The sequence below is a fragment of the Microtus oregoni genome, unplaced genomic scaffold, assembly GCF_018167655.1.
Source record: "Microtus oregoni isolate MIOR12 unplaced genomic scaffold, Mior012 000040F_ref0000088, whole genome shotgun sequence".
NCBI classification, from domain to species: Eukaryota; Metazoa; Chordata; class Mammalia; order Rodentia; family Cricetidae; genus Microtus; species Microtus oregoni.
In genome coordinates, this window is record NW_024543207.1 from 17,304,858 (window position 1) to 17,321,891 (window position 17,034).

Below are 17,034 nucleotides of genomic sequence, written 5' to 3' on the forward strand. Positions count from 1 at the left end.
TTATTTTGTTTCTGTTGTTTCTAACAAAAGCATATATGAAGCTCTCCCAGTGTCCGCCTCAACATAGTATCTCAGTCAACACCAACCACTAAGCTGTATCTTACCAAAATGAAGAGGAATATGTTTAAAAAATAAGATGTAATAATAAATGAATGTGTATCTTAGTATATTCACTTAGTATCATAATTTAAAGGCAATTTCTGAAAATGATTAATAAAATCAGACATTACTAAAAGCACGTAATTGGTAAACTAAACCTTCCTTCTTTTATAAACAATATATTATGTGATGCAAGACTAACAATATTAGAATCAGCATAAAAAGACTGAAAAGCAGCCAGGAGGTGGTGGCGCATGACTTTAATCCAAGCACTTGGGAGGCAGAGGCAGGCGGATGTCTGTAAACAGCCTGGTCTACAAGAGATAGTTCCAGGACAGGCTCCAAAGCCACAGAGAAACCCTGTCTAAAAAAAAAAAAAAAAAAGCAAACAAACAAAAGACTAAAAAGCAAATTATTTAGAGAAATGAGCTCTCTGAAGATCAGGGGTGTGTGTGTGCCTCAGGATGTGTGGTTGACTGGTCGATTATGAGATGTCAACTATTTCAAATTAGCTTCTCTGGCGGTTTGAAAGAAAATGGCTCCCAAGGGGCATGGCACTTGTAGCCTTGTTGGAAGAAGGATGTCACTGTGGAGGTGTGCTTTCAATCACATATATGCTCAAGCCAAACCCAGTGAGACCATCCATTTCCGGTTACCTGCAAGATGTAGACATTTCAGCTACCTCTCCAGCACCATGTCTGCCTGAACACTGCCATGTCCTACCATGACAATGGACTGAGTCTCTGAACTGCAAGTGAGCCACCACAACTGAATGATGTTCTTTGTCACAGGTGCTGTGGTAATGGTGTCTCTTCATGACAACAGAAATCCGAAGACATCTTCTACTTGAGCAGTCCCCTCAAATTCTCTCAGTCCCAGCGTACATATTATAATTACATATTTCAGCTGATGTGAATGACTCCTAGCAGTGAGTATACCGTTATGCTGAAGAGGTTCTATAGTAAAACTCTTTGATAGAATTTGATATAAAATACAAGAGTCAAAAGGGCATAACTTTATTATAAAACGCATGATATAAAACTAATTGATAAGTGGATGAATAATGATATAACATAAATGATAATATGCTACAAATTAGATGAAGCACATTAACATTGGAACAGACTAACTATCCCACTAATCGCCAGTAGTTATAATTAAAATGTTACCTAGATTCCTTAGGCCCTAGTTTTTTTCTGCTACTTTGATAAACCCCATGACCAGAAAACAACTTGGAGAAGAAAGGGTTTATTTCATTTTACACATTACGGTCCGTCATTGAAGAAATGCGACGCAGGGACCTAAGCAAAGATCACAAAGGAATGCTACTTACTTGGCTTACTCGCAGCCTCATTTGGATACGGTTCGTACACAGCCCAGGCTCATAGCCGAGGGCTGCTATAGTCCTCGGTGGACTGGGACCTCCTATATCAGTGTGCTAAAGAAACGTAACAGTCATGGTCATAAGCTTATCTGATAGAGATGATTCTTAATTGACGTTCCCTCTTCCTGGATGTGTCAAGAGGACAACCAAGGTGAGCCATCACACCTCACTAAGGTAGATACTTTAATGTCTATAGCAGAATGTAATTCTATACACAACATTGACAATGCATTTAAGAACTGCTCAGTTTTATTTATAAAAGTCACTAAACTTCATATTCCAATAGTGTATTATATGATTTCTGAAAAAAAAAAAAGAAACAGACACTTAAGTATCAGGACTCAGTCATATTCTTCTGATAAAATTACCTAACAGTTGTGATCCTATAGTTTTCAAAATTGAGTTTATGTTATAACTTGTATTTATAACATATTGATATCCTCATAAACTTAAGTTATCTATATCCCAAAGTCTATAATGAGTTTTTCTATACCATCCACTATGAATTATAAGCAAGATTCCATGCTGTGTTAAATTCTATGCATACAATTCATGAAGTTTGTCTACGCTCATTTCCTTAAACCTCTTAAGGTCTACATGATGAGGAAAGTCCTGCAACACTGCTTACATAGTGCGTTTTACTCTTTGCTTCTCCCAGTGTTATAAAGCTGACTGTTCCTTCCCAAGTCACTACGTATATATGAAGTTTGATTAGAATTCACTTGTGGTTAAAGAGGACTTCCCACATTATTGGCATTTGTAGGGATTCTCTGAAATCTAAATTTTGATGTTGCATAAATATAGAATGCTCAAGAGAGTCATCTTCTTCACCATTATAAGGTCTCTCCAGTATGAAATGTTGGATGTTGAATAAGGGTTATTAAATGTCTTCCCTTATCCCTTTTATTTGTAGAGTTTCTCTCTCATATGAATTCTCTAGTGTTGAAGTATCACTAAACAACTATTGAAGGCTTTGAGACAGTGTTTACACTAATCTGGATTTTCTCTGATATGAGTTCTGTAGTGTCGAGTAAAGCCTGAACAATTTTTAAAGGCTTTGCCACACTGTTCACATTTGTAGGGCTTCTCTCCAGTGTGGAGTCTCCAGTGATGTTTAAGGTTTGAAGAAGAGTTAAAGGCCTTGCCACACTGTTCACATTTGTAGGGTTTCTCTCCAGTGTGAATTCTTTCATGCTGAGCAAGACTTGAAGTATAATTGAAGGCTTTGCCACAGTCTTTGCATTTGAAGGGCTTTTCTCCAGTATGGATTCTTTGGTGTTGAATTAGATTATAACAATTATTAAAGGCTTTGTCACATTCTTTGCACTTATAAGGTTTTTCTCCACTATGTATTCGCTGGTGTTTCATAAAAGTTGAACAAATGCTAAAGGCTTTTCCACACTCATCACATTTATATGGTTTCTCTCCAGTATGAATTCTTTGATGGTAAATAAGGTTGACAGAGCAGTAAAAGGCTTTGCCACATTCCTTGCATTTGTAGGGTTTCATACCACTGTGGATTCGCCGATGCTTGTACAGGTAAGAAGAACAGCTAAACGCCTGGTCACAATCATCACATTTGTAGAGTTTCTCTCCTCTATGTATCTGTTGGTGTTGGTGAAGGCTGGACGAACAGTTAAAAGCTTTGCCACATTCTTTACATTTGTAGGGTTTCTCTCCAGTATGGGTTCTCTGGTGTTTAGAGAGGATGCAGCGAACATTGAAAGCCATGCCACATTCTTCACACTTGTAAGGTTTCTCTCCGGTGTGAATTCTCTGGTGTTTAGAAAGTGTTGAATGAACATTAAAAGTCTTTCCACACTCTTCACATCTGTACGGCTTCTCTCCAGTGTGAATTATCTGATGTTTCGAAAGCGTTGTGCGAACGCTAAAGGCCTTGCCACACTCCTCACATTTGTAGGGTTTCTCTCCAGTGTGGACTCTTCGGTGAACAACAAGGCCTGAACAATTAGTGAAAGGCTTACCACATTCTTCACATCTGTAGCGCTTCTCTCCAGTGTGGATTCTCTGATGCTTACCCAGATATGACGAACAGCTAAAGGCTTTGCCACATACCTCACATTTGTACGGTTTCTCTCCAGTGTGAATTCTTTGGTGCTGTTTAAGGCTGGAAGAATAGTTGAAAGATTTCCCACATTCTTCACACGCATAGGGTCTCTCTCCAGTGTGAATTCTCTGGTGCTGAATGAGGACTGAGTTTCTATCAAAGGCCTTCCCACATTCTTTACATTTATGGGGCTTTGATCCTGTAGGGAAAGGGTTGAAGGGTCAGTACAAGCATAAGTATGCCATCATATTTTATAATTGTGCTGCTCAATTTTTAATATGAATACTTTAAAATTGTGACTATATTTTGACACATAGAGACATCATAATGGGAAAGTACAGACATTTGCACACCTATGTCCCTAGTAGCATCATTTAGAAAATACAGTTGTAACAACCTAATCTACCACTGAACTGAGAATGTGAAGACAATGTGGAACAAACGAATAATGGAGAACTACTTACCTTAACTAGCCAAACTTGACATAACACCTAAATAAAAAATTCTGAAAGAGCATTGTACTAAAGGAAATAAAGCCATTATATAAATACTCTATTTTTGGTCTTACATAAAAACTCACAGTTAAAACACATGTCAAACAGGAAGCCAATGGTGATTGTGATAGATTGGTTGGAGGAAGAAATACAAAAATTTTTTTGAGCATACAGTTTCATGTTTCAAAGCTATAAAATCTTGTAAAGATTTGCTACATAAAACTTTTAAACAGTATACAATATATATTTCAGAGAGTGTTATGTTTTACCAACAATAGTATAAATACTTTTAAAAAAATCAAATTACAAAAAACTTTCTCATTTACTTACAAGTGGCATAAGTCCAGCTAAGGGGAACATGTCTATCAATAAATACAAAAGTTGCACAATTTCTGGGAACACCCACTTAGAGGGCTACAACTATTGAGTATCCAACAAAGAGAGAAAATACACATGGCTTGAAATCAGAAATGATATTTTTATAGGCAATGATAACAGTTTCACTCTCAATAGACCTAAGCATAGATATCTTACTTTCTTACATTGTCCTAAAGAATACAGTAAGTAACAGGTAGTATCATCTAGAAAAACATCATGGGTACAGCTGAGCATATTATCATAAAATGTAAAGGAGCCAAGAGTAAAAAAAAAATCAAATACAGAAAATAAAGTTGCAGGATAAGAAAAAAAAGAAGATGAGGTTGGGACTCATAAAAATTGGAAAGAGTATCAAAGATCTACTAACGGAATTTATCTAGATATATAGTTTTCAGCTATGACTATATACTTGTAAAAGCATGGCATTTTAAATTTAAAACATTGAGTGTGTGGCAAAAAAAAGTATAAAAATACACCCAACCTTCATAGGAATACATTATCAGACCAGTAAGATGGCTCAGAAGTTAAAGAGCATTAACCCCAAATGTGTCTGAACACCTCTTCTCCATCCTCACAACCCACACGGCAGAAGGAGAAAATCAGCTCCAGTGTCCCTTGTCCTCAAAACTGGCAGTGTCATGTGTACGCACATGCACACACACGAGAGCTCTGATGAAACCAGTTCGGCTTATGATCATGTAAATGAAACCAGAGATGCTTATCTGTGTGTCACTGTCCTACTAAGGCTTGTAGAAGTGTGTAGATATTTTCTAGTTCATAGGAAGCAAAGAAAAGCCTGTAATAATCTAGACCTTCCAGGAAAAAAAATGAAAGGACTGGGACTGGGAAGATGGTTCAGCAGTTCACATGCCTGCCACCCAAGCATGAAGACTGGGGTTCGGATACCAGAATGTTTGTAAATGTGGGGTTGCCATGGTGTCTGGCTTGTGGTTCCAGGGCTGGACGATGAAGACAGGGAAATCCCTAGAGCAAACTGGCTGAGGGGACGAGCTCTGAGTTTGTCTAAGAAACCCTGACTTCATGAATAAGGTAGGAGAGCGATCAAGAAAGATTCTCAACATCAGCGTTGCTCCTCCAGAAGCATGTGTGCATGGGAATCTGTATGCACACAGGCACCCAGACACGTGCAGATGTGAATACAGATAGACACTACACAGAGATACAACAAAACGAGGAATGATGATAAAGGACTTTGGCAATCACTACTAAAACATCCAAAGCTTCCTGGAGAGGATTATCACAGTAAACATCATACAGGAAAAGCTTTTGACAGTAAGAGGTTTCCAGCAAAACCCAACTTCTCAATATACACTTTACACAGACTTGTCATTTGTTGGCTCTACTGTGCCCGTTCCTACACACCTGCATGGCTGGCAGCTGCTGATTGTCTCTTCACACTCCAAGGCTCTGTACCTTGCTCCAGAAATGTGACCAGATACGGCTTAGAGAAAGCAAGACCTGTTTGGAAAAGAGAACAAGATGCTTGGCTGTTTCTTCTAGAAATTATCACATGAACCCCAGTTCTGTGCTTATAAGGAAAGAGATGGTGCACAATTATGGAAAATCCTGTGTTTAAATATTCCATGAAATACAGGATGCTTAGGAGTACTTTACAACCTACAGATCCTGAACCTCATTACAGGAAAAGTATTAAAGTATTAAAGATGAAGGGTGGGACACTTTCTGTAACACATGGGCTCCATGTCTCATGCCACTGAGCTTCTAACATTGCTACCACAGGGTGCACACTAGGAAAACAAACCCGATAAAAGCACAAAAAGAGAATGTTTCTTAGCTATATTGATATTTCCCCTAATTTTTCCTTTAAAAATGGGCATATGAAACTAATCGACCAGCTGCAAGGGTGGCGGCACACACCTTTAATCCCAGCACTTGGGAGGCAGAGACCAGTCTGATTTACAAGGCAATCTCCAGGAGAGTCAGTGCTACATAGAGAAACCCTGTCTTAGAAAGAAAGAAAGAAAGAAAGAAAGAAAGAAAGAAAGAAAGGAAGGAAGGAAGGAAACAAAGCTAATCAATCAAAAGCACAAACTCCCATAAGATATTCTACAAATGGAAGAAGTCACATGTTGACAGTGAATAAATAATTCCCTGTTGACGTGATCCTCACCCAGGAACACCAGGTTGCTGTAATTCTCCAGCATCACATCCCTGTACAGATTCCACTGAGCAGAGTCCAGACATTCACACTCCTCTGCAGAGAAATTAATGGCCACATCTGTGAATGACAGAAGTTCCTGAAATAAAAATAATTATCACAAATTAATCAAATAGGACAATTTAACAGCATAGACAACATTTGAATATTCTAAATACACTAAATGTAATACTAATATTTTCTTTTGTTTCTCCCTCTCTGTCTGGTATTCGTATATCTGCGATGCTCCTAAAGCAGATTTTAAACTCATGACTCAATTGCATTGGTCTTCAAAGGTCTAGTGTTAGCAATATATGACACTACCTTTTTTACCTCTTACTTTTAAATTTTCTATATTTTAGCTCCCCTGTCATCTTAATGTATAATGTTCAAAATGATCCATGAGGGCAGTAATAGTCTTACTGCTTAGATTAACTTGTAAAAATGAGAGACGTACATATTAATGAAGGGTTATATAATGTTAGCTGTATACTTTGTTAGATAATACTAGCTAGATATATACCTTGGATGGTCCTTAAATAATTTTGAAGATTCTGTGCAATAATAGCCTAAGCATCCTGCTCCGACCTAACTGCATTGTGCACCCACTGATCAGTACTTCCCGTGCATCTCTTCCTCATATCACTGGACCATTGGAAACACCCATATCCCTCCAGTGTCAGTGTGATCAAGTTCTCTGGAGTCTGTCTATGGCTGAGATCCTGTGTTACTTTCCAGGTCCGAAATAATAAGCATATCTATATTGTCATAGACAAGATTCTGCTCTTTCAGACTGAGGGACCACTGATAGTGGCACTGGGATTTATCTCTACTACATGTACTGGCTTTTCGGGATCCTATTCTCTTTGGATATATACCTTGCTCAGCCTAAATGTAGTAGGGAGGGCCTGGGACCTTCCACAAAGCAAAGTGCCTTACCCTCTCTTAGGATTAGAGGGGGTGGGATGGGAGGGTGTGTGAAGGGAATGGGAGGAGAAGAGGGAGTAGGAATTTGGATTGGCAATAAATAAATTAAATAAATAAACAGATTTTGCTCTTTGTAGCACTGGACATATGTGTATGTACTTATGAACATATGTAGAGTCTCCACCTTCCCCTCTTTGCAGGATCCTCTGAACCTTGTCAAAAGACTTTCTGATGGAGACCATAAAGTGCAAAGTCACAAGGATTCCCTCAGCTATCTGCAGCCTAGTCTTAGAATTCACTCTCATGTGAATTGTACAAAGTTGTTAGAAAGGATCATGGATAACAACAGCATTGATACTCAGTTGGTACCCAAGTAAACTGGCACAGACAGTAGGAAAAGCACTGTGCATGTTCTTCAGAAACCTATAAATATAACTAGTGTGAGAGGTCCTTCTGTCTATGTGTTGCTTTTATTGGTTAATGAATAAAGAAATTGCTTTGGGCCTATAGAACTTAGCTAGATGGGGGAAACTAAACCTGAATGCTGGGAGAAAGAAGGCAGAGTCAGTGACAAGTCATGTAGCCCCACAGGAGATGGATGCCAGATCTTTACATGGAAAGCCACAGCCTTGTGACGATACACAGATTAATAGAAATTGGTTAAATTAAGATGTAAGAGTTAGCTAATAAGAACCTAGATCTAATGAACCAAGCAGTGATTTAATTAATACTGTTTCTGTGTGGTGTAGGAAGTTCTTCTGTTCACGTGTTGCTTTCATTGGTTAATGAATAAAGAAACTGCTTTGGGCCTGATAGGGCAGAACTTAGGTAGGCGGTGAAGACAGAACTGAATGCTGGGAAGAAGGGCAGAGTGAGAGACGCCATGGATCTTCTGCCTGAGATGGACGCCAGTTAGAATCTTGCCAGTAAGTCACAGTCACGCGGTGATACACAGATTAATGGAAATGGGTTAAATTAAGGTGTAAGAATCAGCCAATAAGAAACTAGAGCTAATGGGCCAAGCAATGTTTTACAGTGAATACAGTTTCTGTGTGATTATTTCGGGTGTAAGGGCCCGCTCCCTCTCTCTACAACATCTGTGTGGTACTTTTGCACCTGAGCAGCTGGGATCTAACTAGCAGCCTCCCTACTGCATATAACTATATGAATGAACCAGCTACTTCATTCCCAGTAGAGAGCTCCAAAGAAACTGATCCAAGCCTGTATCCCATGGTAAGTGAGATGATCACAGTGGACAGTCTTGGTCTTGATGTCTGAACGTACCTGGTTTTCATGACCCTGTCACCGATGTGGTCTCCACTACAAATGACAATGGCCTTTCTAGAACTTTCACAGTGCAATGTCCCACCTGCTCTCCATTGCTTCTTAATGCTTTCAAAATCAGTACCACGTGACAGACTCATACATACAAAGGGCAGCTGCCAGCTTGAAATTCAGTTTTGACCTGCTCCAGACTGTAGCTCACTGTGCTGAGGCCAGAAGCTAGTACCTCAGTGGCTATGGTCTATTTTTAATCACAGCTGATTTCTCAGTCCCTGGTATCAAACATCAGTTCTATAGTGCTAGGCTCTTGTTAATCACAGCTCATTTTTCAGCCCTAGATGGAGAGAAACCAGCACGAGGCAGAGGAAACAAACTGGGGATTATGGGAATCTTTTGAAACCTTAAGCTTGCCCCCAATGACACACCTCCAAGCCACACTTCTTAATCCTTCCCAAAGCGTTCACCAATAGAGACCAAGTATTAAAGTATATGACTCATGGGCTCATTTTCATCCAAACTACCTCAGAAGGTTTTTCTGGTTTGTGGACAGAGTTAAAACAGAGCTCAGAATACACTGTGGTATATTAATTATTCAGGTTTTAAACCTTTACAACAACCGTGAATAGTTAACAGAGAGACAGAGCTGAAAGTGTAAGAGGAAAGAAAACAGTCCCTGCACTAAGCTGAACATGGTCTCTCGGCATTGTATTCTCAGGATGTGCCAAAGCAAACCTGTGAGGGATTCACCCACGTGTACTGCCCACAGCACGGAAGGTGACAGACTGAGACTCATACACAAAACAGAAAAGGACAGGGCTGGGATATAGCTGCTCAGATGTAGAAAAGTCACGATGCTGTACTTGCTTACACCCTGCTTCCATGTAGACCACAAAGGCAGGAACTGGAGGACAGCCTCCAAATGTCTGCCTTCTTCCTGGGGATGTAAAGACTGGATCAGACATTCAATTTCGGTATTGTTTGAGACCTGACCAAAACAGTGAATTCTGACTTGCCTTTCTCAAAGAGCCACTGGGAGGAACATTAGAACTTGAATGTTAAGTTCAATGCCAATGAAAACACAGTCCAAAGGCCATTACACATGTTCCCAGGATAGCTTTGAGAAGTTCCAGATATTCTAGCCCAACAAGGGTCACTGTTATTAATAAAGTCCACATATCAAGGATAATTACAAGGCATGGACATAGTGGTGCGCCTTTAACCTCAGCACCCAGGAGGCAGAGGTAGGCAGATCTCTGGAAGCTCAAGGAGACCCTGATCTATATAGAGTTCAAGGCCAGCTATAGTTACATAGTAGGACTTTACCCATAAGATGTAAGGCATAACCCAAACAAGAAAAATGTATTAGAAAGGATCATCCCCCAAATTTAGCAAAGAATCTACCTCTGGTATCTGAAGAAGAATACAGATGGACACGTCAAGAAAACGGCTGCAAAATAGACGAGGAAATCAACAAACCAACAGTGGAATGCAGTAGGAAAAGAAAAGCAATGGTGCTTAGGACGGCACAGTGAACGGCAAACACATACAGGAGACCAAGCCCAGGCAAGCGCATGTGGAAGGGAGCCAGGTTTTTGCTGGGGACTGAAAGTATTTCCCCCGCCCCAGTAAAGGAACAATGGCTCCTATTAAAAAAAAAAGTTTTGTTTTCTTTTCTTTTGTTTTTTTAAGACTCATGTAACATATCTGGCCCTGAATTTGCTACTGAAGCAGAGAGTGACCCTGAACAAGTGATTTTTTTGCTCCCTCCTCCCAAATGCAAAGATAACAAGGTATGATACAGAATACACTTGCTTTTTCTTTTCAATCCCAGGTCTATTTAATATATGATAAATGCATGTGCGTGCATGGATAAATACTGTGGAATAATCCTCTTGTACACTGTGAATATTTGTCACTTATATTGATTTAATAAAAGGCTGATTGACCAATAGCCAGGCAGGAAGCATAGGTGGGGCAACCAGACTAAGGATGATGGGAAGGAGAAGGGCGGAGTCAGGAAGACACTGGCCAGACGCCAGGCACACACAGAGAGAGCGAGATGATCACACAGTACTGAGAAAAGCTACCAAAGTGGCAGAGCATAAGCAAGGAAGATGGGTTAACGTCAAATGTAAGAGCTAGTTAATAATAAGCCTTAGTTATTGTTCAAGCATTTATAAGTAATATTAAACCTGTGTGTGGCAATTTGGAAAGCAGCAGCCTGGCATCTGGGACTGAGTGGCTCCGAGAAAAGAAACATCTGCCTACATGTATATATTAAATATATATGTGTGTGAGCCATAATATAAATGAGCACATGGCTGTATCACCTCTGCATTGCAAGAAACAAGATCTGAGGTACAAGAACATGAACTTTTCACACCTTAAACAGTGTAAAAAGGCATATCATTAGCTTTCTGTAGATTCGTGATGTTAATTAGGAGTGTCTCTGTCAATTACAGCTAGATAATACATAGAAAATATTAGTGTTTATGATGTTGTTTAAAGCCTGTGCTTTCTAGGAATAGACTTTAATGTTGTAAGACAGTCTCCAATACAGGAATACTCAGTTTGACTGAAGTGTGGCAAAAGAGTTTTGCTTTTTGTTTGTTTTGTTTTGTTGAGACAGGGTTTCTCTGTGGAACCTTGGCTGTCCTGGGACTCAGAGATCCTCCTGCCTCTGCTTCCTGAGTGCTGGGGTTAAAGGTGGCAAAATATACCGCAGCACAATAGGGTGAAGCGGGTGTGGTGGCAAACACCGTTCAGCCCAGCAGTCTGGAGGCGAGGCAGGGAAATCTCAAGGCCACCCTGGCCTGTAGCTAGTTCCAGGACAGCCAGAGCTGTGACACAGAGAAGTCCTGCCTCGAAAAACAAACAAAAACCATTTTGAGCAGCCGACTGTATACAAATCACCACAGATCAACTTCATCGTTTAATCTTTCTGACACTGTATAAATACTTGGGCATCTCCCCGCCCCCTCAAGACAACTCAGACTCATTGGTTTCAGAGTTCCTAGACAGCGTAAGGATGGAAGAAAAGATTGCGATTAGAGCGCACTGTAGACAACCTGTAAGGTGTAGGAGACTATTTCTCCAGCCCAGAGACATTCAAGGCCACTCCATTAACAATCCATACACCAACTAACCTCTCCTCTCGGGAAAGGAGTCCGAATTGCTGACATCACTGTCTCTGGTGGGATTGGATGTGGTCTTGTTTTCTAGTATTTTTTACCCTGCAATGTAGGATCAGTTGGAACGTGCCACGCTTTGAGTGTGCCCTTTGTGGAATTTTTCCCGCCTCGCGTGAGCATGTGGGAGGATCCGGTCTAGGCGGGTATAGAGAACAGATTCCTATCCAAAGTGAGCCATCCTGAAAACTAACCATTTGTTCTAAAGAAAACGAGACAAACATCCCAAATACCAAACTCTCCCACAGAACTCTGTCCTGGAATCGAAGAGCTTTATGAACTTCTGTCAACTTAAACCAAGATTCCCAGGCCGGCTACAGAGTACAGGAGGAACCAGAAAACCCTACTTGCTGTAGATGTAGATGTCCTGAGAAATCTGACAGCAGCAATGTAAGAGGTAATAAGGACATGCTTCCCTAGCCAAGCTGGAATGTGAGCTCCCACCATGGCCTCGGGCACAAGCAGTCGGCCAAGCCACCCTGCTCTAGCAATCCTGGACATTCCTTCCACGTCCTCCCTTCTTGCACTAGCGGGCCAGCTCTCCGGTCCCTGAAGCACAGGGTCGCTGCAGCCGCCGGGTCCCCAGCAGAGCATTCCCTCCCGCACCATCAGCACGCCCACTCCCCAGCGCTCCCCAGCCATCGGCCAAACCCTGGGTCAGCACAGATCGCACCAGGCAGCTTCTCCCCGCCTCCCACCCACCCCTCCTCCGCTCCCACCAGGCCGGACCTGCCCACCCTGCACAGGCCTCCGGGCCCGCAAGGCTACGCTGCACCCTTGACCAACCTCCATGGCGAACGCGGAGCACAAGCCACACGCTCCCAACTTTGAGAAAGGCGCAGAGTTTGGAGAAACACAAAAATGTAGAATGAACCCGGAAGCACAGACAGCAGAGTCCAGTCCAGTTGACGTCGCGGTGAGAGACTACATTTCCCACAAGGCTATGCGAAGGACTGCCTCAAACCTCAGAGCACACTAAGCACAGTTTACTGCCAGCGGACCATCCCTGAAATGAAGCTGCTGTTGAAATCCCAGATTACCAAGTGAGTTCAGCTTTTAACGGCAATGTGTATTGCTTTTATTGCTTACTCTGATCAATATGTCGTGACTTAAAAAGCTCAGGTGTACTTAGGAAATTAGGGCAGGAGGAAAGTTCACACTGACACAATTTTACTTCAGGATAACGGAGCAGAAAGCTACGTTGGGACACACAAACTCTTTAGGAATGCTTTTTTTGAAACCACGTTTCCTGGAAATGTTCTGTAATCTCAGATACTCCGGGGCTTGAGACAGAAAGCTCACAACTCCATGTCCCAAATGGCAAAGGGGCCCACTTAGTGATAAAGCACTTGTATCACGTGGAAGAGGCCTTGATTTAATACCTATTTTATTTTTAGGGTATATTTTATTTTTTATACTTCTTTATTGATATTTATTGAGCTCTACATTTTTCTCTGCTCCCCTTCCTGCCTCTTCCCTCCCCCCTTCAGACCTCCCCCAAGGTCCCCATGCTCCCAATTTACTCAGGAGATCTTGTCTTTTTATACTTTCTACTTCCTATGTAGATTAGATCTATGTAAGTCTCTCTTAGTGTCCGTATTGTTGTCTAAGTTCTCTGGGATTGTGGTTTGTAGGCTGACTTTCTTTGCCTTATGTTAAAGAACCACCTAAGAGAGAGTACATGTGATAATTGTCTTTCCGGGTCTGGGTTACCCCACTGCAAATAATGTTTTCTAGCTCCATCCATTTTCCTGCAAAATTCAAGATGTCGTTATTTTTTTCTGCTGTGTAGTACTCCATTGTATAAATGTACCACATTTTCCTTATTCTTTGTTCGAGGGCCATTCAGGTTGTTTCCAGGTTCTGGCTATGACAAACAAAGCTGCTATGAACATAGTTGAGCACATATCCTTGTGATACAATTGAGCATGCTTTGGATATATATCCAAAAGTGGTATTACTGGGTCTTGAGGAAGGTTGTTTCCTAATTTTCTGAGAAATTGCCACATTGACATCCAAAAGGGTTATACCAGTTTGCATTCCCACCAGCAATGCAGAAGTGTTCTCTTTTCCCCACAACCTCTCCAGCATAAGTTGTCATTAGTGTTTTTGATTTTGGCCATTCTTACAGGTGTAAGATAGAATCTCAGAGTTGTTTTGATTTGCATTTCTCTGATGACTAAGAATGTTGAGCATTTCCTTAAGTGTCTTTCAGCCGTTTTAGATTCCTCTGTTGAGAGTTCTCTGTTTAGGTCTGTACACCATTTTTTTTTATTGGATTATGTGATCTTTTGGTGTCCAGTTTTTTGAGTTCTTTGTATATTTTGGAGATCAGACCTCTGTCTGATGTGGGGTTAGTGAAGATCTTTTCCCATTCTGTAGGCTATCGTTTTGTCTTGTTGACCATGTCCTTTGCTTTACAGAAGCTTTTCAGTTTCAGGAGGTCCCATTTATTAATTGTTTCAGTGTCTGTGCTGCTGGGGTTATATTTAGGAAGTGATTCCCTATGCCAATGCGTTTAAGTGTATTTCACACTTTCTCTTCTATAAAGTTCAATGTGGCTGGCTTTATATTGAGGTCTTTGATCCATTTGGACTTGAGTTTTGTGCGTGGTGATTGGTATGATCTATTTTCATTCTTCTACATGTTGATATCCAGTTATGCCAGCCCCACTTATTAAATGTGCTTTCTTTTTTCCATTTGATTTTTTGTTTGCTTCTTTATCAACGATCAGGTGTTCCAAGATGTGCGGATTGATGTCCGGGTCTTCTGTTTGGTTCCATTGGTCCTCCTATCTGTTCTTATGCCACTACCGGGCTGTTTTCAGTACTGTAGCTCTGTAGTAGAGTTTGAAGTCAGGGATTTGTGGGCCCTGACAGGGATTTTGATGCCTCCAGAAGTTCTTTTATTGTACAGAATTTTCTGGCTATCCTGGGTTTTTTGCTTTTCCATATAAAGTTGACTACCATTCTTTCGAGAATTTTGCTGGGATTTTGATGAGCATTGTGTTGAATCTGTAGATTGCTTTTGATAAGATTGCAATTTTTACTATATTAATTCTGCCTACCCAAGAGCATGGGATATCTTTCCACTCTCTGGTGTCTTCTTCAATTTCTTCAGAGATTTAACGTTCTTGTCATACAAGTCTTCCACTTGTTTGGTTAGAGTTACTCCAAGGTATTTTATGCTATTTGTGGCTATTGTGAAGGGTGTTGATTCTCTGATTTCTTCCCCAGCCCTTTTATCATCTGTGTACAGGAGGGCTAATGAGTTTTTTTAGTTAATCCTGTATCCTGCTACATTGCTGAAAGTGTTTATGAGTTGTAGAAGTTCCTTGGTAGAATTTTTGGGATGAATTATGTAAACTATCATATCATCAGCAAACAGTGAGAGTTTGACTTCTTTTCCAATTTCTATCCCCTTGATTTCCCTTTGGTGTCTTATTGCCCTAGCTAGGACCTCAAGAACTATATTGAATAGATATGGAGAGAGTGAACAACCTTGTCTTATTCCTGATTTCAGTGGAATCACTGGGAGTTTTTCTCCATTTAGTATGATGTTAGCTGTTGGCTTGCTGTATATTGTCTTAATTGTGTTTAGGTATGTTCCTTGTATGCCTGCTCGCTCCAAGACCTTTATCATGAAGGGATGTTGTATTTTGTCAAAAGGTTTTTCGGCATCTAATGAGATGATCGTGTGGTTTGTATTTTTCAGCTTGTTTATATGGTGGATTATGTTGACAGATTTTTGTATGTTGAACCATCCCTGCATCTGTAGGATGAAGCCGACTTGGTCATGGATGATGGTTCTGATGTGTTCTTGGATTTGATTTGCCAGTATTTTATTTAGTATTTTTACATCAATGTTCTTGAGTGTGTAAATCTCTTTCTTAGTAATGTCTTTCTTTGGTTTGGGTATCAGGGTAATTATAGCCTCATAAAAAGAGTTTGGCAATGTTCTTTCTGTTTCTATTGTGTGGAATAATTTGAGGAGTGTTGGCATTAGTTCTTCTTTGAAAGTCTTATAGAATTCTGAGCTGAAACCATCTGGTCCTGGGCTTTTTTTTTTTTTGGTTGGGAGACTTGATGACTGTTTCTATTTCTTCAGCAGTTATAGGTCTGTTTAATTTGCTTATCTCATCTTGATTTAATTTTGGTAAGTGATATTTATCCAGAAAGTTGTTCGGTTCCTTTAAGTTTTCCAATTTTGTGGAGTACAGGTCTTCAAAATATGACCTGACGATCCTCTGTATTTCCTCCATGTCTGTTGTTATGTCCCCCTTTTTATTTCTGATTTTGTTTATTTGGATATATTTTCTCTCTGCCTTTTGGTTAGTTTGGATAAAGATTCATCTATTTTGTTGATTTTCTCAAAGAACCAACTCTTTGTCTCATTGATTCTTTATAATGTTTTCTTTGTTTCTATTTTGTTGATTTCAGCTCTCAATTTGATTATTTCCTGCTATCTAGTTTTCTTAGGTGTGGTTGCTTCTTTTTGTTATAAAATTTTCAAATGTTCTGTTAATTGACTAGTGTGAAATTTTCCCAGCTTCTTTATGTAGGCATTTAGTGCTATGAACTTGCCTCTTAACACTGATTTCGTTGTGTCCCATAAGTTTGGATATGTTGTATGGTCATTTTCATTGAATTTTAGGAAGTCTTTAATTTTCCCTTTTATTTAATTTTTGACCCATTGATGATTCAGGTGAGCATTGTTTAATTTCCATGTGTTTGTGGGTTTTCTGGAATTAGTATTGCTGTTGACTTCTAGTTTTGAACGATGGTGATCTGATAAGGTACATTGGGTTATTCCAACTTTTTTGTATTTGTTGAGGTTTGTTTTGTTGCCGACTATGTGGTCAATTTTTGAGAAGGTTTCATGAGGTGCTGAGAAGAAGGTATATTCTTTTCTGTTTGGATGGAATATTCTATAGATGTCTGTTAAGTCCATTTTAGTCATACCATCTGTTAGTTCTCTTATATCTCTTTCAATTTTTGTCTGAATGACCTGTCCAGTGGTGAGAGGGGAGTGTT

At 40.2% G+C, this 17,034-nt stretch overlaps 2 protein-coding genes across 8 annotated transcripts in view; one reads left to right on the forward strand and one right to left on the reverse strand.

The window, feature by feature from the left end:
* Positions 1–1,710: 1,710 nt before the first annotated feature.
* On the reverse strand, positions 1,711–12,909 carry LOC121433594 (zinc finger protein 724-like). Of its 2 annotated transcripts, XM_041632080.1 has the most exons (5): positions 12,788–12,909; positions 6,576–6,702; positions 6,323–6,405; positions 5,807–5,902; positions 1,711–3,750 (listed from the first exon to the last, which is right to left on the reverse strand). In XM_041632080.1, exons 2-5 carry the CDS (start codon positions 6,647–6,649, stop codon positions 2,474–2,476), a joined length of 1,530 nt encoding a protein of 509 aa, XP_041488014.1. In that variant the 5' UTR covers positions 6,650–6,702; positions 12,788–12,909; the 3' UTR covers positions 1,711–2,473. The 2 variants fall into 2 exon arrangements, with proteins under 2 accessions (XP_041488014.1, XP_041488015.1); XM_041632081.1 differs by lacking the exon at positions 6,323–6,405 and having other exon boundaries at positions 12,788–12,903.
* Positions 12,910–12,970: 61 nt separating this feature from the next.
* LOC121433584 (zinc finger protein 728-like) overlaps positions 12,971–17,034 on the forward strand; it is a 38,617-nt gene continuing 34,553 nt past the window's right edge. For 3 of the 6 annotated variants that reach the window (XM_041632064.1, XM_041632062.1, XM_041632065.1), the window contains exon 1: positions 12,971–13,044. The gene's annotated coding sequence lies outside the window, so the exon portion shown is untranslated. The remainder of the gene's footprint in view (positions 13,045–17,034) is intronic. The other 3 variants (XR_005972335.1, XM_041632063.1, XM_041632066.1) reach the window with 1 other exon arrangement.